The sequence below is a fragment of the Leptinotarsa decemlineata genome, unplaced genomic scaffold, assembly GCF_025532065.1.
Source record: "Leptinotarsa decemlineata unplaced genomic scaffold, Ldec_3_MD MMD2_tig00002159_RagTag_RagTag, whole genome shotgun sequence".
In the NCBI taxonomy this organism is placed as follows: domain Eukaryota; kingdom Metazoa; phylum Arthropoda; class Insecta; order Coleoptera; family Chrysomelidae; genus Leptinotarsa; species Leptinotarsa decemlineata.
In genome coordinates, this window is record NW_027412574.1 from 2549651 (window position 1) to 2570540 (window position 20890).

The 20890-nt window shown below is 34.0% G+C and overlaps 1 protein-coding gene across 1 annotated transcript in view; it reads left to right on the forward strand.

Moving 5' to 3' along the window:
- Nucleotides 1-20890, forward strand: part of LOC111511192 (bridge-like lipid transfer protein family member 3B) — a 119937-nt gene that overhangs the window by 52740 nt on the left and 46307 nt on the right. Inside the window, exons 10-12 of the mRNA XM_074177051.1 lie at nucleotides 3831-3923; nucleotides 12401-12582; nucleotides 14543-14839. Of these exons, the coding sequence (XP_074033152.1) occupies nucleotides 3831-3923; nucleotides 12401-12582; nucleotides 14543-14839 (572 nt within the window). The remainder of the gene's footprint in view (nucleotides 1-3830; nucleotides 3924-12400; nucleotides 12583-14542; nucleotides 14840-20890) is intronic.

Sequence of the window (20890 nt, forward strand, 5' to 3'; positions counted from 1 at the left end):
ATTCTTTTTGAATAACTCCGAAAATGATCAGAATTTCGTGAATTTTGAAATGTAATTCAAAAACGTTCTTAAATGGTTAACTTTTTTTTAATTCAATCGGCAGTTTTCGATTTTCCCATGTCGGTCTTCCTTATCTTGGACATACAGTATCTCTAGGGAAACTTGCAGGAATATGTTAGTGTCAAACTGAGAAAACCATGTTTTTATCAACCAATAGTATTTTGGATAACTGTCAATTCACAATTTCTTTTCGAATAACTGACATTGTTAAAAACGAATCTGCTACAGCAGTTGTTATTTCTATAAAGAGTTTGTATCAATATTTGTTGTTTCCTTTCTTTAAAATATTCTTATGCTTCATCTTGTAATAATAAAGTAAGAGAAAATAGTTAATCTCTCTAAAACATATAAAGTTTGACGATGTTTATTTTGAATGTTGTGTTTATGATACATCTAAAAAAATCTGATAATTTGAAATAAAGCACTGCCCAAAAAATTCCACCATATAGAAGTTTCAAGTTCAGAAATTCATATAGCAAGGTACCCTGTGCCACAATTCCGTTGATTGATTTTAATATAGCAAATACAATAAAAATTGTCAAAATCAATTAATAAACAATGGAAAATTTACAAAAATATATTCTAATCAGTAGTGTCCGACCGAAACTGGTTTTTACGACCGAAACCGAATTTCGGCAACGGTCTCAGTTTCAGCCGAAACCGAAACTTCCATAAAAGGATTATGTTCTGAGGAAAAAATAAAGAAAACTTTATTACAATCAGTCAGTCTTCATTTTTTTAATTTTAAATCACAACGTTATGCAGTCTTTGACACTTTTACTTATTGATAATCAACAAATCAACATAAAAACCCCTTATTACAAAAAAATATTAATTGCACCTTAAAAATACTTAAAATGGGTGATATGTTTATTTGAGTAGGTGTAGATTCTTCTTTTGAATATTATTAATGGTTTTTCAAAAATATTGAATATAAAATTACTTATTTAAGTTGTTACCTAACATCACAATAGGTATTTAATATTTATGTAATAAACAATGTAAATCACAAAGTAAGTCACGACATATGATTAAGCACGTGGACGCGGCAAAATGTCTTCGTCGCTTGTATGAAATTCAACGTGCCGAACATGACCGATCATAGCGCGAGAACTCCCGAATACGGTTTCGGTCGTAGTTTCGGCAGGTTTGCCGCCGAAACTGAAACTCGTTTTTTTTGCCGAAACTCGACCGAAACTGAACTTTCAGTCGGACACTACAAATCAGATTGCCAATGTTCAAATGGGAATTTTTGAAAAGGGTATCACAGTATTTGAAAAATAAATCTAAAGAAATGAACTTTAGATGATCAAGCCAGTCTCGGATATGCCTACACAGTAGGTTGAATGGACGTACGCCTATCAGAAAACAACTACTCCACTGGCTAATACCATGAACGGCGTTGGATTATATCCGATAGAAGTAGTTGTTTTCTGATAGGCGTCAGTCCATTCAACCTACCGTGTAGGTATATCCAAGAGTGAAGTTCATTTCTTTAGATTTGTTTACTGCCTGTCTTCAAGCATAGCCCACTGACTAATAAGAAAGTTTTTCTTCATTATTCAGAGGAATCGGGCAAATTCCGGATATGCAGTTGGTTAGTACCTCGTCCACTAGATATAGTGACATTTTTGTTGTTCGCTCCAACTTAAGACGAGGAATGAAATACTCTGAAAGAATTTCCATTTTCAATTATGGAATATCATTGACTTTAGGTCGATGATGGTCACTGTCTTGCACTGACGAGTGGCTAAGGGGCCCGAAACCGGTCTGCAAGTGTGCCCGTTCCAAAATTGAAGGTCGACTCTTTCAGTTGTATTGCCAATTGCATATGCAGGAAAATTTTCTGTGAAGATTCCTGCACTGACGCCTGTCGGTATAATCCAACGCCGTTCGTGGTATTAGCCAGTGGAGTAATTGTTTTCTGATAGGTGCCAGAATATTCAACCTACTGTTTAGGTATATCCGAGGCTGGCTTGAAAATTTAAAGTTCATTTTTTTTTACATTTTTTACGGCCTGTCTTCAAGCATAGCTCACTGACTGATAAGAAAATTAATCTAAAACAAGCTCTGCTCACACACATTAGAACTGAAACAATCTTGCCACACTTTTCACCAACCGAGTTGGCCTCATCAAAAAATAAACGATATTGAGTAATTGCAATTTGTTTATTATTTATGTTTGAAAGTCTGTTCGAAATCTGGTTTTTCCGTTAACCTTCTGTCGCACCCCTACGAACGACAACCCTCAGAAATTGAAACTGCGAGCTAAGGACTAACGAGGTCATACCTTCCTAACACGGGTTGGACAAGTGAAAATCGATCGTTCAGCCTGGGGCTTGAACCACCGACCAACACGGCGGTCGATTTGTGTGAATGAGCCAAGCACCCACGTCGAACCGACTGGCTACCAACCGGTCCACACTTAAGTGGATTTATTGGTGTTATTTTTTCAACCCTTCAATGAATAAGAGTAAAAGTGAATCTTACTGAAACTGAAAAATTCAAAACTTAATGATTAGCTGGAGAAGTAGAAGTCAATAGCACCAGTTACCAATATCATGATCAGCGGTAAATCAAATTGAAAATTAATAATATTACCCCGTTAGACATGAAGAAGGGACATAAAACACTTTCATCCACTTCAGTTTCTAGATATAAGACATCATAAGCACAACTTTCATCCATAAAAAGTACACTTTGTACAAGAATCATCAGATGATAATTTTTAGTGATTTGGTAGGACAATGATGGCACTCTCCATCGCAAATCCTTAATTGTTTTATCATAAACTAGTTGTTGCTCGGGACTTCATTCATGAGAACTTCAATTTTTGGATTCTCCCAGATTTTCCAACATCAAATATTGCCATGTATTTGATTTGTATCTTTGATTTATAAGAAAATCGTATTAAAGACTATAAATATAAATTGATGGATGTAGCTGTTAGTACGTGGTAGGAAATCATAATGAAAAGAGAAATGAAAATTTCTATGTTTTTTAAAAATGTCCGTATTGGACGAAACTGCAGTAACGTTAGTTACAAATAAAAGTGGTAAAAAACATAGAAATTTTCATTTTTCTTTTCACTGTACATATAGTTAACCAAATGAACTAAATGGTATTTTGATTGGTATTTTTTCCAACAAATGTTTACATGAAAATATTGGAACTTTTAAGAAAAAGAAATTGGTCAAGAACTCTACTCAGTTGTGGAATCTTAGCTGATTCTTGATGAAAATTCATCATAACTTTTTGATGAAATTTTCACAGAATCACAAGTTTCACTATACAATATTGTAGTAGTTGTTTATTATAGCAATAAAACATGTGTTGCAGTTCTGTAAACTGTTTGCTGAACAAAGTGTCTCACTAAGTCTTGTTGGATTCAACTGAGTCATCTCATAAATAGCAGGCAAAATTCAACAAACCCTTGTCATCGAAAAAGAGCTTGTCGTCATTAATACATAGCAGCTTGAAATTTTCATATTTAAATATTATTTTCCAAATTTCTGTTGTTTCCATACACAAAAATGTTTTTGTTGCAGTCAACCAAAAAAAACTACCAATTGAGGGTTCCCAGGGGGTATTTTGCCCTTTGAATAGTTATAGTTGGGTTTTCCAGCCTTTAAAGATGAACGGATGGGTGAAATATTTTTGTCAATGATTTCAAATAAATATTCGTTACTTTTTGGAAGCACTCTATTTACAAATAAATATTTTTTATTTACTCAAAAAGATTTTTTCATCAATCAACTTTGTATTTTCAGGTGAAAGGGGTCGAACAGGTCTTCCAAAAAACACGAATATCATTCATGCAGAGTTTATCTACTACTACTATACCACATCTTTTCCCTTCCCACGTAAGTAATATTTTACAGTAATCACATATTAATCTTAACATTTATATTTCTGTTATTTATATACAAAAATTGTTATGAATCCAGATCTCTGTATGATTTGTTATTATAAATAGGTTGAAACTGATTGATTTTAATCATTTTCAAACAGCTTTCTGAGTGGTCAATTAATTCAAACAATTCATATTAACAGTTTTTTTTACATTTTATACTTATGTTATTACTGCTAATACTACTTCGGCTGCTATTTAAGGATTATTCTAAAAATACTAGAAAAGTGGCTATAGCTGTAGGCGGGTCCAACACTTTAATAGCATAGCAAAAAATTCTATGTTGTCGTATCTAAAAATCCTTTGTAGTCCAAATAATGGCTTCTAGAAGGTATACAAAATTAGTGAAATTACCTCGCTATATTTGGAGGTAACTGTCACCAAATTCAGTACCTGCTTATATCCACTGGCATATGCAATATCTTTTCAACAAAATTTAAAACTGTATTAAGATATTGAAAACTTCATAATAATCGAACACTGGCGACCTTATGTCGAACTGACAGTACACGAGCTTGGTCAAATTTCAATATTGGTACAGATCTGATGGAACAGCACATTTCACTCAACATCATTACTGCAACAGCTACAATATACTGGTTACTGAAATACGTAAATACTGTTATTACTTTTCCGTCACCTGTTTTAAAGCCATACATTTACAGAAATTATTGGGAATTTTAATCTAAATAATCATCCTGGAAACAAATCCTTGACTCACATTTTTTATTTCTAGACGCGTTTTGCTAACACTATAGTTTCACTACGGTGTTAGCGAAAAAATGTTTGTGAAAATTGTTTAATTATTATCATGGATAACGCTTTCTCGGCGACGAGTGACTTCACATTATTGCTAAAAAGTATTATAAATGAGACATTTTATGTAAATTTTATTCAACTTTGATATCCATTCTTGTTTGTAAGTTGTGACGCCAAATTCAATACCAATCAAAATTTCAACCTCAATACCTCAATGTATCAATGGTTGTTGAACCATAAGTACCAAACTTCGAAACTAGTAGAAATCAAAAAATATGTTTAGTCCGAATAAATTTCTAAGTGCCGAAATATTTTGAAGGTATCCACATTTTGAATTTTGAAGAACATCTTCAAAATTCGAAACATAAAATAGATAAAGATAATTTAAACATCCTACACACATGCGAAAAAGGGAAAATGATGAATCTGTTGGAATCTATGGAAATAAACAGGTCAAAAAAAAATCCCAATTCTATTGTCCTCAACGAACAACTTGATTTAAATAATAGTCCTCTCCTGAACCTATAATCCAGATCCCAAAACCTACATTATATTGAAAGCTTTGTTATGTTCATGGATTTTACAGGTATATGAAACGCAGGTACCGGGTATCAGGTATATCAAATCATTTATGATAGAATAAGCAACAGGTATAAATTACTCAGATTTAAATGTAATCAGTTAGTTTTGAAAATGGTGTAATAGCCGAAACCGGTCAACAATAAAAGAAATATAGTGGAAAATCGACAAAAGTGTGTTTTTGTAGTGTATCCTCAGTGAACATGAATTTCCACAAAATAAACAAGTCGTCAATCGAAGAAGATTCTCTCAGATGCCTTGAGATATATCTGGTCGAGCTAGAGTTCAAACAAAACCAGGTCTCTTTCAGAGGTGGTGTGTTTCAGGGCTTTTCCCTCATCCCCTCTCATTTCCAGAACCTCACTATTGTCATTATCTATTGTCTAAGGAAAACTCATGGGTATTGAGTGGGCCAAATTGGACACATTTTAAGAGAAACAACGGTTTTCAAACTAGATAGATGAAAACTGATGACTGTGTCTGACAGTCAAATTTTATGACAAAAATGGTGAAAACCGCATATCGATATTTATCATTGTTTCTGACTTAAGTACCTATGTTTTTCGAAAATGTGCATTTTCAAAAAGTTGCTGTAACATATTTCCTGTCAAAAATTTCTGTTTCTATGAAAATATTTCCAAAGCACTTCTTTACGTAGTATTCAATGGTGTAAAAAACAAATTTTTTCAAATGAAGATATCCATAGTTATTGATGGAAAACTATTTTTTTTAACTGACACCTTGTATATTCCTGCATATTTCAGTAGAGCTTAGAGCTTACCAAATGTAGCACATTTTGTGTTTTGCTAAAGTCACCTTTGAAATACAGAGCTTTAAGTTTTTTTCATATAGACTTTGAAATGCACATTGTGATCAAGTAGGCTTTGAACGATGTGGCGAAGAAAAAACAGAATGCCAATATTTACTGGTAGCTGTCAAATTTTGATTTTCAAACACATTCGCAATGAAGTATGAGAATTATGAAAAGTGGGATATGATAGTCTGTATAATACAAACCGGGTAAAATGCAGAAGCAGCAAGCCATTTGTATCACGAGAGGTATCCAGAGAAAAGACACCCTTTTAGAGACATTTTCTCAAGATTGCGACACAATCTAATCGATGTTAGTCAATTTGAAAAGAAAAGGCCAAAATTATATGAATCAAATAGGGACAAGGATTTAGAAAAAATAGTTGTTTAATGAGCTGTTGAAAGTAATCCCAAAACAACAACGTGAAATTTCAAAATATCAACAGGCCTATCAAGAACTAACGTTATGGGGATTTTGGAAAAAAAATTCAAGCCAAACAGGACCAGAAGAGTTCATCAACTTAGATCAGGAGATTTTGAACGCCGCATGACTTTTTATCAGTGGTTCCTGAAAAGTTGTAACTATGTGCCTGATTTTTCGTTAAATTGTATTTGGACAGGAAGCTTATGTGAGCAGTGCCGGCATTTTGAACCGCTATAATTCTTATACTTGGACACAACAATATCTTCATTCTATTGTGGGGCAGAGAAGTCAAGGAAGATTGGATTTAGTGTGTGTGTGTTTTCAAGGGTAGAATTATTGGCCCTTTCATTTATATGGCACTCGCATATCTCAGAGGTATTTTGAAATTTTAAGGTAAAATCTTGAACTTCCTTAGACCTTAGAACCTGGACCTTAGAAAAGTATACTTTCAACAAGACGGGACTACGCCTCACAACACTGCAATTGTCACCAATTTTTTGGTTGCAAATTCTGGTAATAATTGGATAGCGAACCAACGTCAGGGGGTCTTGTGGCGAATACTTCACAACCCTAGAATATGAAGTCAATATCTTCACCTACTACAAAATGGCGGAACATTTAATAATTTCCTGAATACAAACACATTAATATCGATATATCTAGAAATATTCCTTTTTATCTGCCATATGGCAATTCCAACAACCCGATAAGGTTTGTTAAGTTATTTTTTGTTTCCCGGTCGCTAACGACCGCGAAAAGTAGTATCCAAATATCGACGACCAATCCAAATTGGCCGTCAAGGTCCTACAGAATGGCCAGCCCGCTCGCCAGATTTGACACCTTTGGACTTTTTTTATGGGGCTATTTGAGAGAATAATAAATATTTGTAGTGATATTGACGTTGCTGTGTTCGAAAATGTTCGGCGTGAAATATCGGATAGGCTGTTCATATGTTAAGAAGTTCAAGGCAACCATTTAGAGCATCTTCTGAACCGTCCTCAAGCTTATAACCTCATATTATGTAGTTAAATGTCAATGTATTCAGGCAATTATCAAAAGTTCCGCCATTTTGTAGTAGTTGAAGATATTGACATTATATTCTAGGGTTGGGAAGCATTTGTCAGGAGCTTCAAAAATATTATGTGTCACAAGACCCCCCCTTTCCATTAATTTTTTTCCCAGATGGCGCCCAGTCGCCATCTTGAAACTTTCATCTGTCAATTTCACTTCAAAATAAAATATCCCAATTTTTTGAGTTGCCCGTTCAAAAAATAAAGGGGGGGACATTAAAGAAATGCACTGTATATTTCATTGTTTGTTCTTTATCATTATTACCATTGTTGAAGTTTCATTTATTAGTGGTAAATATAGTATAAATTGTCTCATCAGTTTCATCGAAACTATGCCTTTTAATTACCGCTGTGCTAAGCTTTCTCAACATTTAATAGCTACTTACTGAACAATTTCTTTCTGTTTTATCGCCGTGTCGTCCAAAACCTACTTGATCACAGTCTGTGTTTCAATGTCTACATGAAAAAACCTAAAAGCTCTGTATTTCAAAGATGACTCTAGTAAAACATCAAGAGTGTTACATTTTTGAAAACGTAATTTTAAGCTCTATTGAAATATGTAGAAATATATAGGGTGTCCCATTGAAAAAAATTGTTTTCCATTAGTAACTATTGATATTTCATTGAAAAAAACATTTTTTTTACACCATTGAACACTACGTGAAAAAATGTTTTGGAAATGTTTTAATAGAAACAAGAAATTTTTGACAGAAAAAAAGTTACAGTAACTTTTCGAAAATACATATTTTTGAAAAACATGCTATAACTCAGAAACAATGATAGATATCGATATGCGGTTTTCACCATTAAGTTTGTCAAAAAATTTGACTCTCAGACACAGCCATCAGTTTTAATCTATCTAGTTTGGAAACAGGAATTTCCCTTCAAAAGTGTCCAATTTGGCCCACTCTACAACTGTGATGTCCCCAAAGCAGGAGACATAAATATTTTATATAGTTAATCTTAAACTTCATACCTCTATTCCTCTGTAGAACAGGATCTTATCGGTTTTGAAGAGTGATGGAAAAATACACGAGAGCTACCAGAATTGGAGTTTGGGATGTGAAGAAAAAGATGTGGAAAATTGGTAGAGTGTTTTTTCATAATCCACCTGGTAGGCCGGAATTAATCATTTATCTAATTGAGTTTTGACATAAAATGCCAATGATTAACATATTTGTACCTGTTTTAGTGGAATTAATATTTTAATTGTTTTTCTTTCAAAATCTACCTGTTTAACTATAATGAATCATGTATCTAATTGAGTTTTGTTATTACCTACTGTCATATAAAATATATTGTAGAATAGTTTGATGTACCAGTCCAACAGATGAAGCTACTATGTAGCGAAACGTGTCATAAATATAATTCATAGTGTGAAGATTGTAGATTCTATAATTATTATCATGGGTAGTTTTTATTTATGGTAGCTGCAAGAGTTGCCACTTAACTTGCCTTGATTTTCGATATTAAAGGAGGTGACCATTACATTGTCAATGAGTGATTACACTCTTTCAGCCATGTAAGAATACAAGAGTGTACAGGGTTTTTCTCCAAGAATAATGAAGAAGTTGGGTTATCCAAAATCTGGCCTGCCCTCCTTAAATCAAATGGCTCAAAGTCAGACATATAGGAAATCCTATTTTTTTTTGTCAGGATGGTATCATTAAAGTCCTAATTATCTGTGTGCCTGAATGTGAGCATGCAGTTATATATGTGTGTGTGTATGTGTGTGCGTGCGTATGTATGCGCGTGTATATGCCTGTGTATATGCCTGTAGTTGTGTAGTGCACCAATCTGTCTTATCAAGAGCACATATCAAAATTCTGCTAGAATATCTCTTTGACAGCTGAGCTGCGACCTTTGTTATTCTATGAAGGGCCTCAAAACACTGTCCAGATCTCCCTTCAAGAGAGTATCAGTAGATTTATTTGTACCTTTTCCTGTGACTGATAATGACAACAAATGCCCGATGGTAGTAATTGACCGATTCTCTAACATAGCCTCAGGTGGTTCCTAATCCAAATCAAAAGGCCAGTTTGCTACCAAAAACTTGGTTGTCCGACATGGACTACTTTTAAAACAAAATTCGCTAGAGGGTTAACATTTGGACCAGATCTGTGGCAAAAATTGATGCATTAACAATTAGACTACCTGTCTCTGCTTGTTTTAGAAAAGACGGACAAATTGGTACCGATATTCCTCCTGGTTTATAGAATTACAGAACATGTAGCATCATGTTTTTCTCCATCGATGCTGAAAATCAAAGGGTCTGAAACAAATGGGTGTATATCTTTTAGTTCGCATATCGGAGCTTCAACGCAGACGACAGGTTATGCACCATTAATGTTGATAAATGTCTGATAAGGTTTGATTTTTGACAGAAAGAAGAAGTTGGTGAAATTCTCCCTTTCAGTATAGGATAAGAATGATTACCACCACTAATTAGTCAAATTCAATCTACAAATCAGCAGTGTCATAATAATAAATGCAAATTGCTAGTGACATAATAAAGACATGGTTCACAGGAAAGCAGTATCAACTAGTTTGAAGTAAGAGGATGCGGTGAAGTTTTGCCAATCCTGACTTCAAAAAGGTTGGGGTTATAAAATGTAGAGAACGTAACAAGGTTCTGACTCTGACCTAGTGTATAAAATTCAGTTGTCATATTGAAGCAAACCCAAGGTTGTCTACCTAGAGATATTAAGTCTTTATATTAATATTTCTGTTATTCCTAGTGCACCACCTGAATATGAGTGATGTAATAAGTATCCTAACCTCAAAGTCACGAATGCTTTTATAACTTCCAGTGAGAAATTATAAGAGTATTCCAACTTCGAAAACAGACCTGTGGTCAAATAAATGATAGTCATTATTATTCACCTTGCTAAAATTGCAATTCGTGCAAAAAGTAGGTAGATAGATAGATAGAGATATGAAAATTACAATTCAAATACATCGAACAAGGCCTTAGTAAAGCCTTTAAAAACAAATTATGGTGAAATTATCAAATGAAGATAATTCTGTTCAGGAACAACCCACATCAGTACCTATTTAAAATGATAACTTTCCTTTATATGTTGAATTTTAATTTTGAATTCATTATAGAACATTATAATGTTCTATTATAGAACAGTATGGTATAGTGTAAAAGGAGCATATTATAAAACCTAGGTGCATAATAATTTTCAGAATATTCAAATATGTGTTGTATATCATGAATCCATAATAAGCATGGATAAATATATAAAGAAGGTAGTGTCATGATTTTGTTCATCTTAAATGTCCCACTCAAGGATTCCATTTGTTGAATGGAAGTCTAGAAGGCTAAAATAGTCACACAGTGAAAATTCTGAGTGAAATCTATAAAGGGTAATGCCTATTGCACAATGCAAGGAAGGTTTACAAACTCAATTATTTGGAATCCTTGGAAATTCTTAAGAATAAACATTGCGGGTGCAACCTGTTAAATGATCAAATCGATCTAGTTTACTCACCGGTTTTCAAATAAGCATATCCACATTGTCACAAGTAAACAAAATTCAGGTACTCAATTAACTAAGTACCTCTATTATTACCTACAGTGTTGCTATATAAGGGCTAATTTAATTGATTATTTTTAGTTTAACGTATAACTTTGAAAATGTCCTTATAGGACGAAACAGCAGTAACGTTAGTTACAAATAAAAGTGGAAAAAAACAGAAAGATTCAATTCTCTTTTCTTCATTATGATTTCCTACCACATAGTAACGGCTACATCCATCAATTTATTGAAAGTATTTACCTTAAGTCTTTTTACATTTTCTTAGAATTTTCTTATATTCTGAAAGTAAATTCTGTTAAGTTTGAAATGGATGGATTCTGTCTGTATAAAAAAAAAAACAAAATATACTGGAAATGCCTAAGCAAAAGCACAAACTTTACAAAAATAGTCCATTGTGCTTGAGTATTATACTAAATAACAAACCTTCCATGAGATATTATGGGCAGTGTTCAGCCAAGATATATTATTCATGTCCATTTGGCAGACGTCCTTGTATTTTTCACTAACAGTAGTTATACAGGGTGAGTCAACAAGATTCCCTCGGTCCGTTGCTATCAGATGAAACAATTTTTGAACTGCTCAAATTTTTTTGCAGTCATATTAATAAATACTATCTTTTAAAATTATTTTCTCGCACACTGGGTGATTCAGCCGGGCGTGGCCAACCAAAGTTATATTTTTTTAAATAGAACACCGAGTATGTGAATACTTCATTCGATTCCATATTTTTTTTAACTCTCTAAGGAATTTTTGTTTTCGAATTTCCATTGCGGCATTACCAATTTATTCCAGAAAAACCTATTTTACAGATAATATTTTTTTAATTCACCACCCACATGTCTACAGCAATTAAGTGGATTTTTTATTAGGAATAGTTATTCAAAATTACTATGATAATTTCTGGAATCTCAACTTTCGAAAATAATATACAGGGTGCTCGGTAAAACCGCTCAAGTTTCATTCATTTTCAAACAGACATAATTCAACTTTTTCATTTGTATGAAATGTTCCAACATTTTTCATCAGACGTATACTATACGGAAAACATATATTTTACAAATTATACCCAGTTTTATTGATTGTTGTAACCACAAAAAATTCATTTATTTACGTTCACTTCATCATAAAGTTTTCAATATGAACAATAACGCCTAAATTCATATTTCATGTTTTAATTGAAACTGCAGAATTTTCCTCTTTTAGACAGCTCTGGACAACTTGGAATATAAATTGTTTTTTACAGTGCCACCACCAAAATTTTATGTACAATTAAATCCAATCACGTTCGTTTATGATTTGGAAAGTTGTTTATGGTTAAATGCATTTGGATTAAACTTATTTACATCTGCAACAGATTCCAGAAATGAAATACAACTTTCTAGCTATACCTATGTGGATGTGAGGATTGAAGCTATTCTTCTGAAGGTAACTATTCACTTTTAATAGCACAGGTCATTTATTCTCAAATATGAAAAGGATACACTCCAAAGGCTTTCAGCCAATTGATCAACACATTTTTCATTTGTTAACATTACAAAAACACCCATTTAAACCTGAATAGAAGATAGATATTTCAGATCAGGCAAAAGATCAGTGTTTTGATAACTCATGTACCTTCTACTCAGTACAAAAATTCTCATTGTCGACCCTTCATCGACAGTAATCCATACTGGAGAGTAATCCATACCCTTATTCCGTGGGTGAAACCTGATAAGACCCAGGCACTATTCATCCTTTGACATAGGTTGCATAACACTACTGGATTAGGCCCGCTTTTTAGCTTTCTAACCCCCGATGCTGCAGGGGGAGTATCCTTTTTCGTCTAACTTTTCACTTTCCACCTTTCTGGCAACGAGACCCTACCGGTACCTAAGCTAAAGTCGCTCCTTCATATCTATCGGGTTCATAAAGTAGATAAACTTACCGTCGATGGTGCTATGCATTCTTTAAACTTATTATGACTTTTTTCATCATGACTATTTGAATACTCTGAGTGAATTTGACTTTCTATTATTCATTAATGAACGTATCTGAATAATGGATGATCAAAAATCATGTGTAGATCACATTTTTATTAAAAGTAACCATTAACAAAACAAAATGTAAAAATTATATTCACTATAAAAAATTACCTGTGATGCACTGTTTGGAACCTTTAGTGTAGTAATAAATGTTACTGGAGTTTTATCTCAACCTCAAACTGTTATTTTTAATACCTCGACGCGTGTTTCGATCACCAAGTGATCATCTTCAAGACACAATGAAACTCCTGTAATATTTATTAAAAATTATAAGATACTTTCTCAAAATATTGAATTTGGTCAGTATTTTGGAATAAATAACTGATGTGCTTACAAATCATCTCATCGATAAAATAAAAGAAACTTGTAAATTTTTCTTCAGAGTTGTACCAGAGAACAAAACACGAGCATCTCATTATTCAATATACTTATTATTCAAAACTGTAATTCTCAGATGGTAGCTGGTTGTTCATAGGAGTGGTTCATTCTTCTCAGTCAACCCATAGTTATATGAACGGTTCGATTCCAACTGTGGGTTTTTCGATTTTTACTAGGACGGTAGCTGGTCGGGTTGACGTGGGTGCTTTTCTCCACTCACTCAGTCGACCGCTGTCTGAATCGGTGGTTCAAGCCGCATGCTGAACGATCGATTTTCACTTGCTATCGTCCAACCCGTGTCAGGAATCACACGTTAAAAGGTAAGACCTCGTTAGTCCTTAGCTCGCACAAGTTTCGACTTCTGAGGGTTGTCGTTCGTAGGGGTGCGACAGCTGGTTAACGGAAGAACATATTTTATTTGATAGGATTCAAACTACGAACAAGGAATGGTCATCCAATGAAATTTCAAAGTCAAATAAATTTACTTGATTTTCAGAGTTCCAATTTTTTATTATGTGTATGATTTTATGCTTTAAAAAATCCTACTTTGATAGTATCAAAAGTTCCAACCGACCTTTTTTTATCCCTCTTAGATATTGGAATGAAAAAATATATTCTATGCAGTTATGCAGCAGACAATGTGGCTCCTTGTCATTATAATTTATATGCACTTTCAAATCACAGTGGGACTACTTACAACGGACATTACACAGCATATTGCAGACACCCATATAGTGGCACATGGCATGAATACAACGATTCACACGTGTTCCCAATTTCGCCAAAATCAATTGTGAGCAATGAGGCATATGTCCTCTTTTATGAACAGGAGGGAACGAAGCAGCACCTTTGATGTGTTTTTTTTTCTTTCTTTTTGTTTTTCTTTCCTTTTTTTTATAATCTTAGTTCTTTGAATTGATTTGTATTTCTAGTTGTGTCATAATTATAAATGATAACCTTCTAATAATTATTCAATGAATTTTTAGGTTAGTTTTGGAAACGCATTTCTGCAATCCAATCATCAGAACCGACCAAAATCATTGGCCATATATGTGACAAAAGCTGTTATAACAAATGTCAGGGGATTTGAAGAATCTTCTAGAGCCGATTTAGCTAAATGTCTCGATTCACTCCATATGGGCTCTCTGTTTTTTGGGACAGATTTTCCATCTGATGCTGATGATTTATATGTTGTCACTCAAAAATTTGTAGATCACATATCAGCTGATGACGATGTACGCAAAGTATCTGTGGAAACGGATTCATCTTTCTCAGAAATACAGGTAAATATTAGTGTTTTTATTTTTCTCTCGAATGAAAAAAAAATAATAATTTTTGCCTTGAACATATACATGTTACAATTTCAAAACAAATACATATATTATATTAAATTGGGAATTATTCTCAGGAATTATAACTTCAATAGTCTTTTAAACTACAAAAACATTTTTTATTAAGAAAAGTTTCGTATTGTGCTTGAACTCTTGATTGAATCAGGCAGTTTATTGTATATAAAAGAATTTTTAAATTTATTTGATTTGTGGGAGGATTTCCTTAACTAACCACCATGTCGTGTACAATAATTATGAGTAGAAGCATTCGTTTCAAAAGATGCGAGATCATTTCTTACATAAGTCACACATTTGAGTGTATATATATATATATATATATATATATATATATATATATATATATATATATATATATATATATATATATATATATATATATATATATATATATTGTGTGACATCTGTAAGGTTCTATTACATCAAGAAATGAAACAAACACATGGATGGAATGATGATTTGGAAACCTCATAAAATACAACCATGCAAAGTAAGGTTTAAATGCAACAAAACATATATATTTTATTTGAAACCGGATCTGCTTTTTATTGCTCTGCAATGTTTTGAAAATCTAATGGCAAATTTTTTTCGGTGTAAAGAACATTCAAATAATCATTTTTTTCTAGAATAGATTCCGGTAAGTGTAACCGGCATCAGCCGGATTCTTCTTTGACTTGATATAATTTATTTGGTGAATATACCCACTGAGAATAACACACCATCTCTGGAAAAACAGATTTTTTTAAACAGATCTAAAAAATTTGTTACATTCGTAATACCAACAAAAATTTGTTTAACAATCCTTTGAAAACTTTCTGGAATCACTGATACCCCATATGATAATCTATTCATTTCAAAAAGTCCTTTGTGAGTATTCAGTAGGTACCACTATTTTTTTTTATTCATCATCTAATTCAATTTGCTGAAAATTTTGTCATCGTCCAGTGCTGCAAAATAATTATTGATTATGTGTATTGTATAAAGATCAACGTGTAGATTTGGATTCAAGATTATTTTAAAAATTACCACATATTCGAATTTCTGCAATTTTTTTAAAGGATGGCACGGCATGGTGGGTGTTGCCCATTCATTAAAATCTACCCGTGATGAAATTTCAGAATTTTGTAGTGCGATTAATTCTTTTTCAACTCTGTCTTGGAGTGCGAAGGGTAAATTTCTTGCCTTACAGAAAATAGGTCTGGCATGTTCCTTCAAATACAAAGTAGCCAGTGCTTTATTAAATCTACCTGAACCCTCTGACTACTTGAATATTACATAAGCCCACATTATAAAATTAATTTATGACCAGTAGGTAAGGTATCATTGTAAAATTAATTTAAGACAGACAATTGAGACTCAGGCACCTAGCAGAAGAGGTATCTGTGGTATAAATAATGACAACATTGTATGTATATTCAGTTCAATCTTCCTCTTGAAGATGATCGATTGGTGATCAAAACAAGTATCGTGGTGTTGAACATAACAGTTTGGTGTTGGGATAAAACTCCAGTAATATTCATGAGGTACTTGTTACCGAATGTGGTCATAAGGAGTGGTCCCAGAATGTCGATTGCGATTCTCTCGAAAGGGCGCCCACTGAGGTACTAGTTCAACTTTCCTCCTTGCCTTGTCTTCGGACCATTTCTTGAAGAGCACAGGTCACAGCACTTACACCACTTCCCCACGTGTCGGCTGCAAGCCACCCAATAGTATATTTCACCATTCAAAGAATATAATCCTATTCATCATCTTGTAGCTCCCTGATGATGACAATTTCCATCGTCAAAATATTGAAAATATAATGTTATAACAGTACAACTAGGCTTTTGCTGCATTCCTAAATAATTATATAACAAATAACAGAGTGATAATTGAAAATACTTCTGAATACTACTTACTCACACACACACACACACATATATATATATATATATATATATATATATATATATATATATATATATATATATATAATCGATCGCTTCAGAAACACTTCACTAACTTTCTTTGAAAGCTTCTGATAATTCCTCTTCAATATTCTCTGTTTCACTATCACTGTTGTCATTTAAATCAATAATGAATTTATTTCCACCATTGATATGGAAGTGTCCAATCTCCATATAGTATTTTTCAACTAAAATTACTTTTTTAATCCTTTTCTGCCAGTCTTCTTCGGTAATATTAGTTAATCCTTCTTTAATTAGCTCTATTACCTTCTTATCAAATTTTGGAAAATTATTTTTAGGCCTGATGCTTTGTTTCAATTTTCCCCAAATCAACTCGATGGGATTGAAAACACAAAAATAGGGGGAAGTCTCAGTATGGTGTTACCATATTTTTCAGCAATACTCTCAACATTTTTCAAATGTTTTTGTGTGTGAAACTTCAAGTAGTTGGTTTTTGATATAGTAATCTTCAAAATACAAATTGTTATTCTTAAAGAAACTTTGTATTTCATCTTTCCTCGAATTTTTATTCGGTTCTTTGATGAGCTGTCGTGAAAGATTGGAAGCGTTGTCAAGAACTATTACACTATTCGCATCCAAATTTGGGATCAATGTGTTTTCAAACCATTCTTCGAAAATATTAGCTTCCATGTTCTTATGATAGTCAACATTGCAATCTTCAAGTTTTTTTCTACATAATAATTCGGAACCCATTCTTTACTTCCTCCGCAATGCACAATGATTAGTCGCGATCCTTTGTTTGCAGGCATGTTAAGCGTACATATTCTCCATTCATCAGTCCACCCTTTCGTATCTGTGTCATGAGTGTCATACCAAGATTCGTCCAAATAGAAAATTTTCCGTTGTTCTTGTCTATGTTTAGTTATTTGTTTTAAGTATTTGTTACGAGATTCCACTATTCTTCTGCTTTCCATAACTGCTTGACGTTTGTTTATTATTTTAAATCTAAATCCTAGTTTCTTTATCCAATTCTGAAGAGTTTGTCACAGCAGCTCACGTTATGGCCGGAAGGGTTCAATATTTTCCTTATGATTTCAGTTGTAGGAATCTCATTGCTTTTGTAACACTCGTATAATGTTTTTTTTCTATGATTTTATTAAATGAACATCTGAAGGTTTTGGTAATCAATCGCGTCTTGCGTTCATAAGGTTTGTTTTTGACTATTTTACGTACAGTTGAGAAAGGAATTTGGGTCAAATGTGATGTTGCTTGTAATATGTTTTTCCCTCGAAACCAAACTTGATATGTAGATTCTTATATACATTGAAACATACTATCTGTGTTTCAATATTCAAATGAATCGGAATCTTATTCACTGGTATCTCTTTTTCGCATTGTTTACCAGCGCTATTGGAATGACTACACAGGAAAAAGTCTGCATTGTTATCACACTCGTTATTACTATTAGTACTTGTCCAAGGACGCCACATTTTAAACAGATAACAAAAATTTTAAGTAATTATACCAATATCGAATTTCAACACTCAAATCGCGGATCAGTTTCTGAACTGAACACGACGGCGATAACCATCCCCGCATTCCATGATTTCGATTCGTCACCGTAACATGACTTCAAATTTAATTCTATGACTCTTCAGCCAATCATAAAATTATCCAATACGAACCGCCCAGTCTATAGTCCACGTGGACTAGTTTGCTGCAGGTTCGTTCATTTCTATGTATTGGTTTTATTGGCTTTTGAGGATGCCGCCAACTTTAAGAGTGCACCATATCGTTTATTTCGACTATACCTCTCACACATTTTCGTTGGGTTCAATATACTACGAAATGCCCTCAAGTGCGACCATCGTAGAGCTGTTAAGGCTATTTGGGATACACATCTTTGGAAGAATTATCTGGAATTCGTGGGTTCTTTCATCTGTGCTTTCCCATTTTCGAGTTAGTAGGTCATCTCAAATGCACTTGGGGTCCCATTGGAGCCAGTAAGTTTTTTCCTGCTAGGCATGCAGCTGCTAGCTGCAGATCTCTTCCCATTCCGTCCTTACTACCACTCCTTTCTCAATCCATTCTCGTACAGTTTTGAAGACTAGATCCTCCCTATGTGCTACTATATCTTGCCCCGTCATGGAGGAAGTTTCACCCTCGGAGGCTGTTAACGATCGTACCACATCATGGTCAGGTGGTACCTCACATCTTCTGTCCGTATCCCTGGATAAGGGACCCTTACAGGTTGCTACCTTCCGGGTCAGAGGGAACCCGAAGTAGTGGGAGGTAAGGGAGGTACCTCGTTATCAGAGTGGATGAAGTTATCAGATGCTTTTGGGTAAGCGTGTCTGTTTAAAAAAAAAACTGTTTCGTACCACATTATGGTCAGGTGGTACCTCACATCTTCTGTCCGTATCCCTGGATAAGGGACCCTTACAGGTTGCTACCTTCCGGTCAGAGGGAACCCGAAGCAGTGGGAGGTAAGGGAGATTACCTTCCTATCAGAGTAGATGAAGTTATCAGGTGCTTTTGGGTAAGCGTGTCTTACCAACCTTTCAAGTTCAGCCCCAAACTCCTGCAGGCTCTCGGATGGACTTCGAGTTCTCACCTTGTTGAGCTTGGCAGACTTGTTGAAGGTGCTCAATACCATACCTGCCCTCCAAAGCTGATATAACTGCTTCATAATCTATCTGCTTTTTGACTGGGACATTCTGTAAAATTTCGGAGGCCTTTGCTCGTAGTGCACGTATGAGGGCTGTTGCTTCCTCTTCATTTTTCCGCAGAGGCCTCAAATTGTCTGCGATATATTGACCATTGACCAGATTCGCCATAGAAAGTTCGTGTTTTAATAAAACTACTGCTAGAAGGGCGGGACATGACGTTTGCAATCCGACTCCTTCAAGCTTCTCTTCAAATTTCTTTTCAACACCCTCAAGCTTCTCATCGACTACTTTTTCAAATTCCCCCTTTGTTTCCTGAAATGCTTTTCCAAATTCTTTTTGAATAAATCCTTGTACCTCCTCTTTACTCACTTGGGAAGATTTTTAATCTTCCAATTAATAAAGGTACATCTAATTGTCTTTTTCTTGTTTTTCTTGAATATTTTCTAATAATTTACGATCGTCTTCTCTGTCCCTTTCCTGTTTATCCTGAATAGTTACCAGCAAGTCTCTTATTTTCTGTTTTTCCTGAATACTTAGTAGAAATTCACGATCCTCATTTCAACGTTATCTTTTTTCCTCTCTACTACGATTTTCATTCTCCGCCAGGCCACTATGCGAAGCCTCGAACATTCTTCAAGCCCTTCCATCTCGTCGTAATCAACACTCCTTGTTTTCACCATAAAACAGAAAATGTTCAGTAAATTACCCACTTTTGACAGTAAATGTTACGTTTTTCTCCTGGGTTTACCAATAATTGACTACACTGTACTGTACAATAATGAAACTTAACTTTATTTCACTGTTGATACAACAAAACACTTTAACTAGACGGAATTCTATCGAAGCCGGTAGCATTATTCTCGCCAAGTTTAGAACGGCCGCGAGCGGCGGCCGGCGTTATTTTCTTTAGAGAATCATTTACCTACTTTGCCTAATCTTAAGTTCACACATAACGACACATAAGGGAAAGTTAAAAAATTCTGCCGTCAAAAGAAGATAAAAAACAAAAATAGGAAAAAAAAAGTTGTATGTAGTAGTTTGAAGCAGTTGTGAAAGGATAATTTTGGAACTCCTGAGAAGTACAGTTAGCATCTCTCTATAGCAAATCTTTGTATTTTGGAATGTTATGTATCGCTAGTAATATGATTTCTTGTGGCAATTTGTTGTAACATAAAATTTCATTATAGTGTGGAGAATCTTAGAAGTGAGTTAATCTATGCTGAGGAATTCGCAAAAGATTGCCATGTCGTGTATTGTAATCATCATTTGAAGCAATTGTCAAAAAAAAAGTCAAGTTACGCCTAGCAAAAAAATGCATTTCATGATGAAAATGGAAGATGGTGTTAGTGGTTTTTACTTTTGAAAATTGGTATCTGTCTCGCCATTCCAAATTGAATATAAGTTGAACA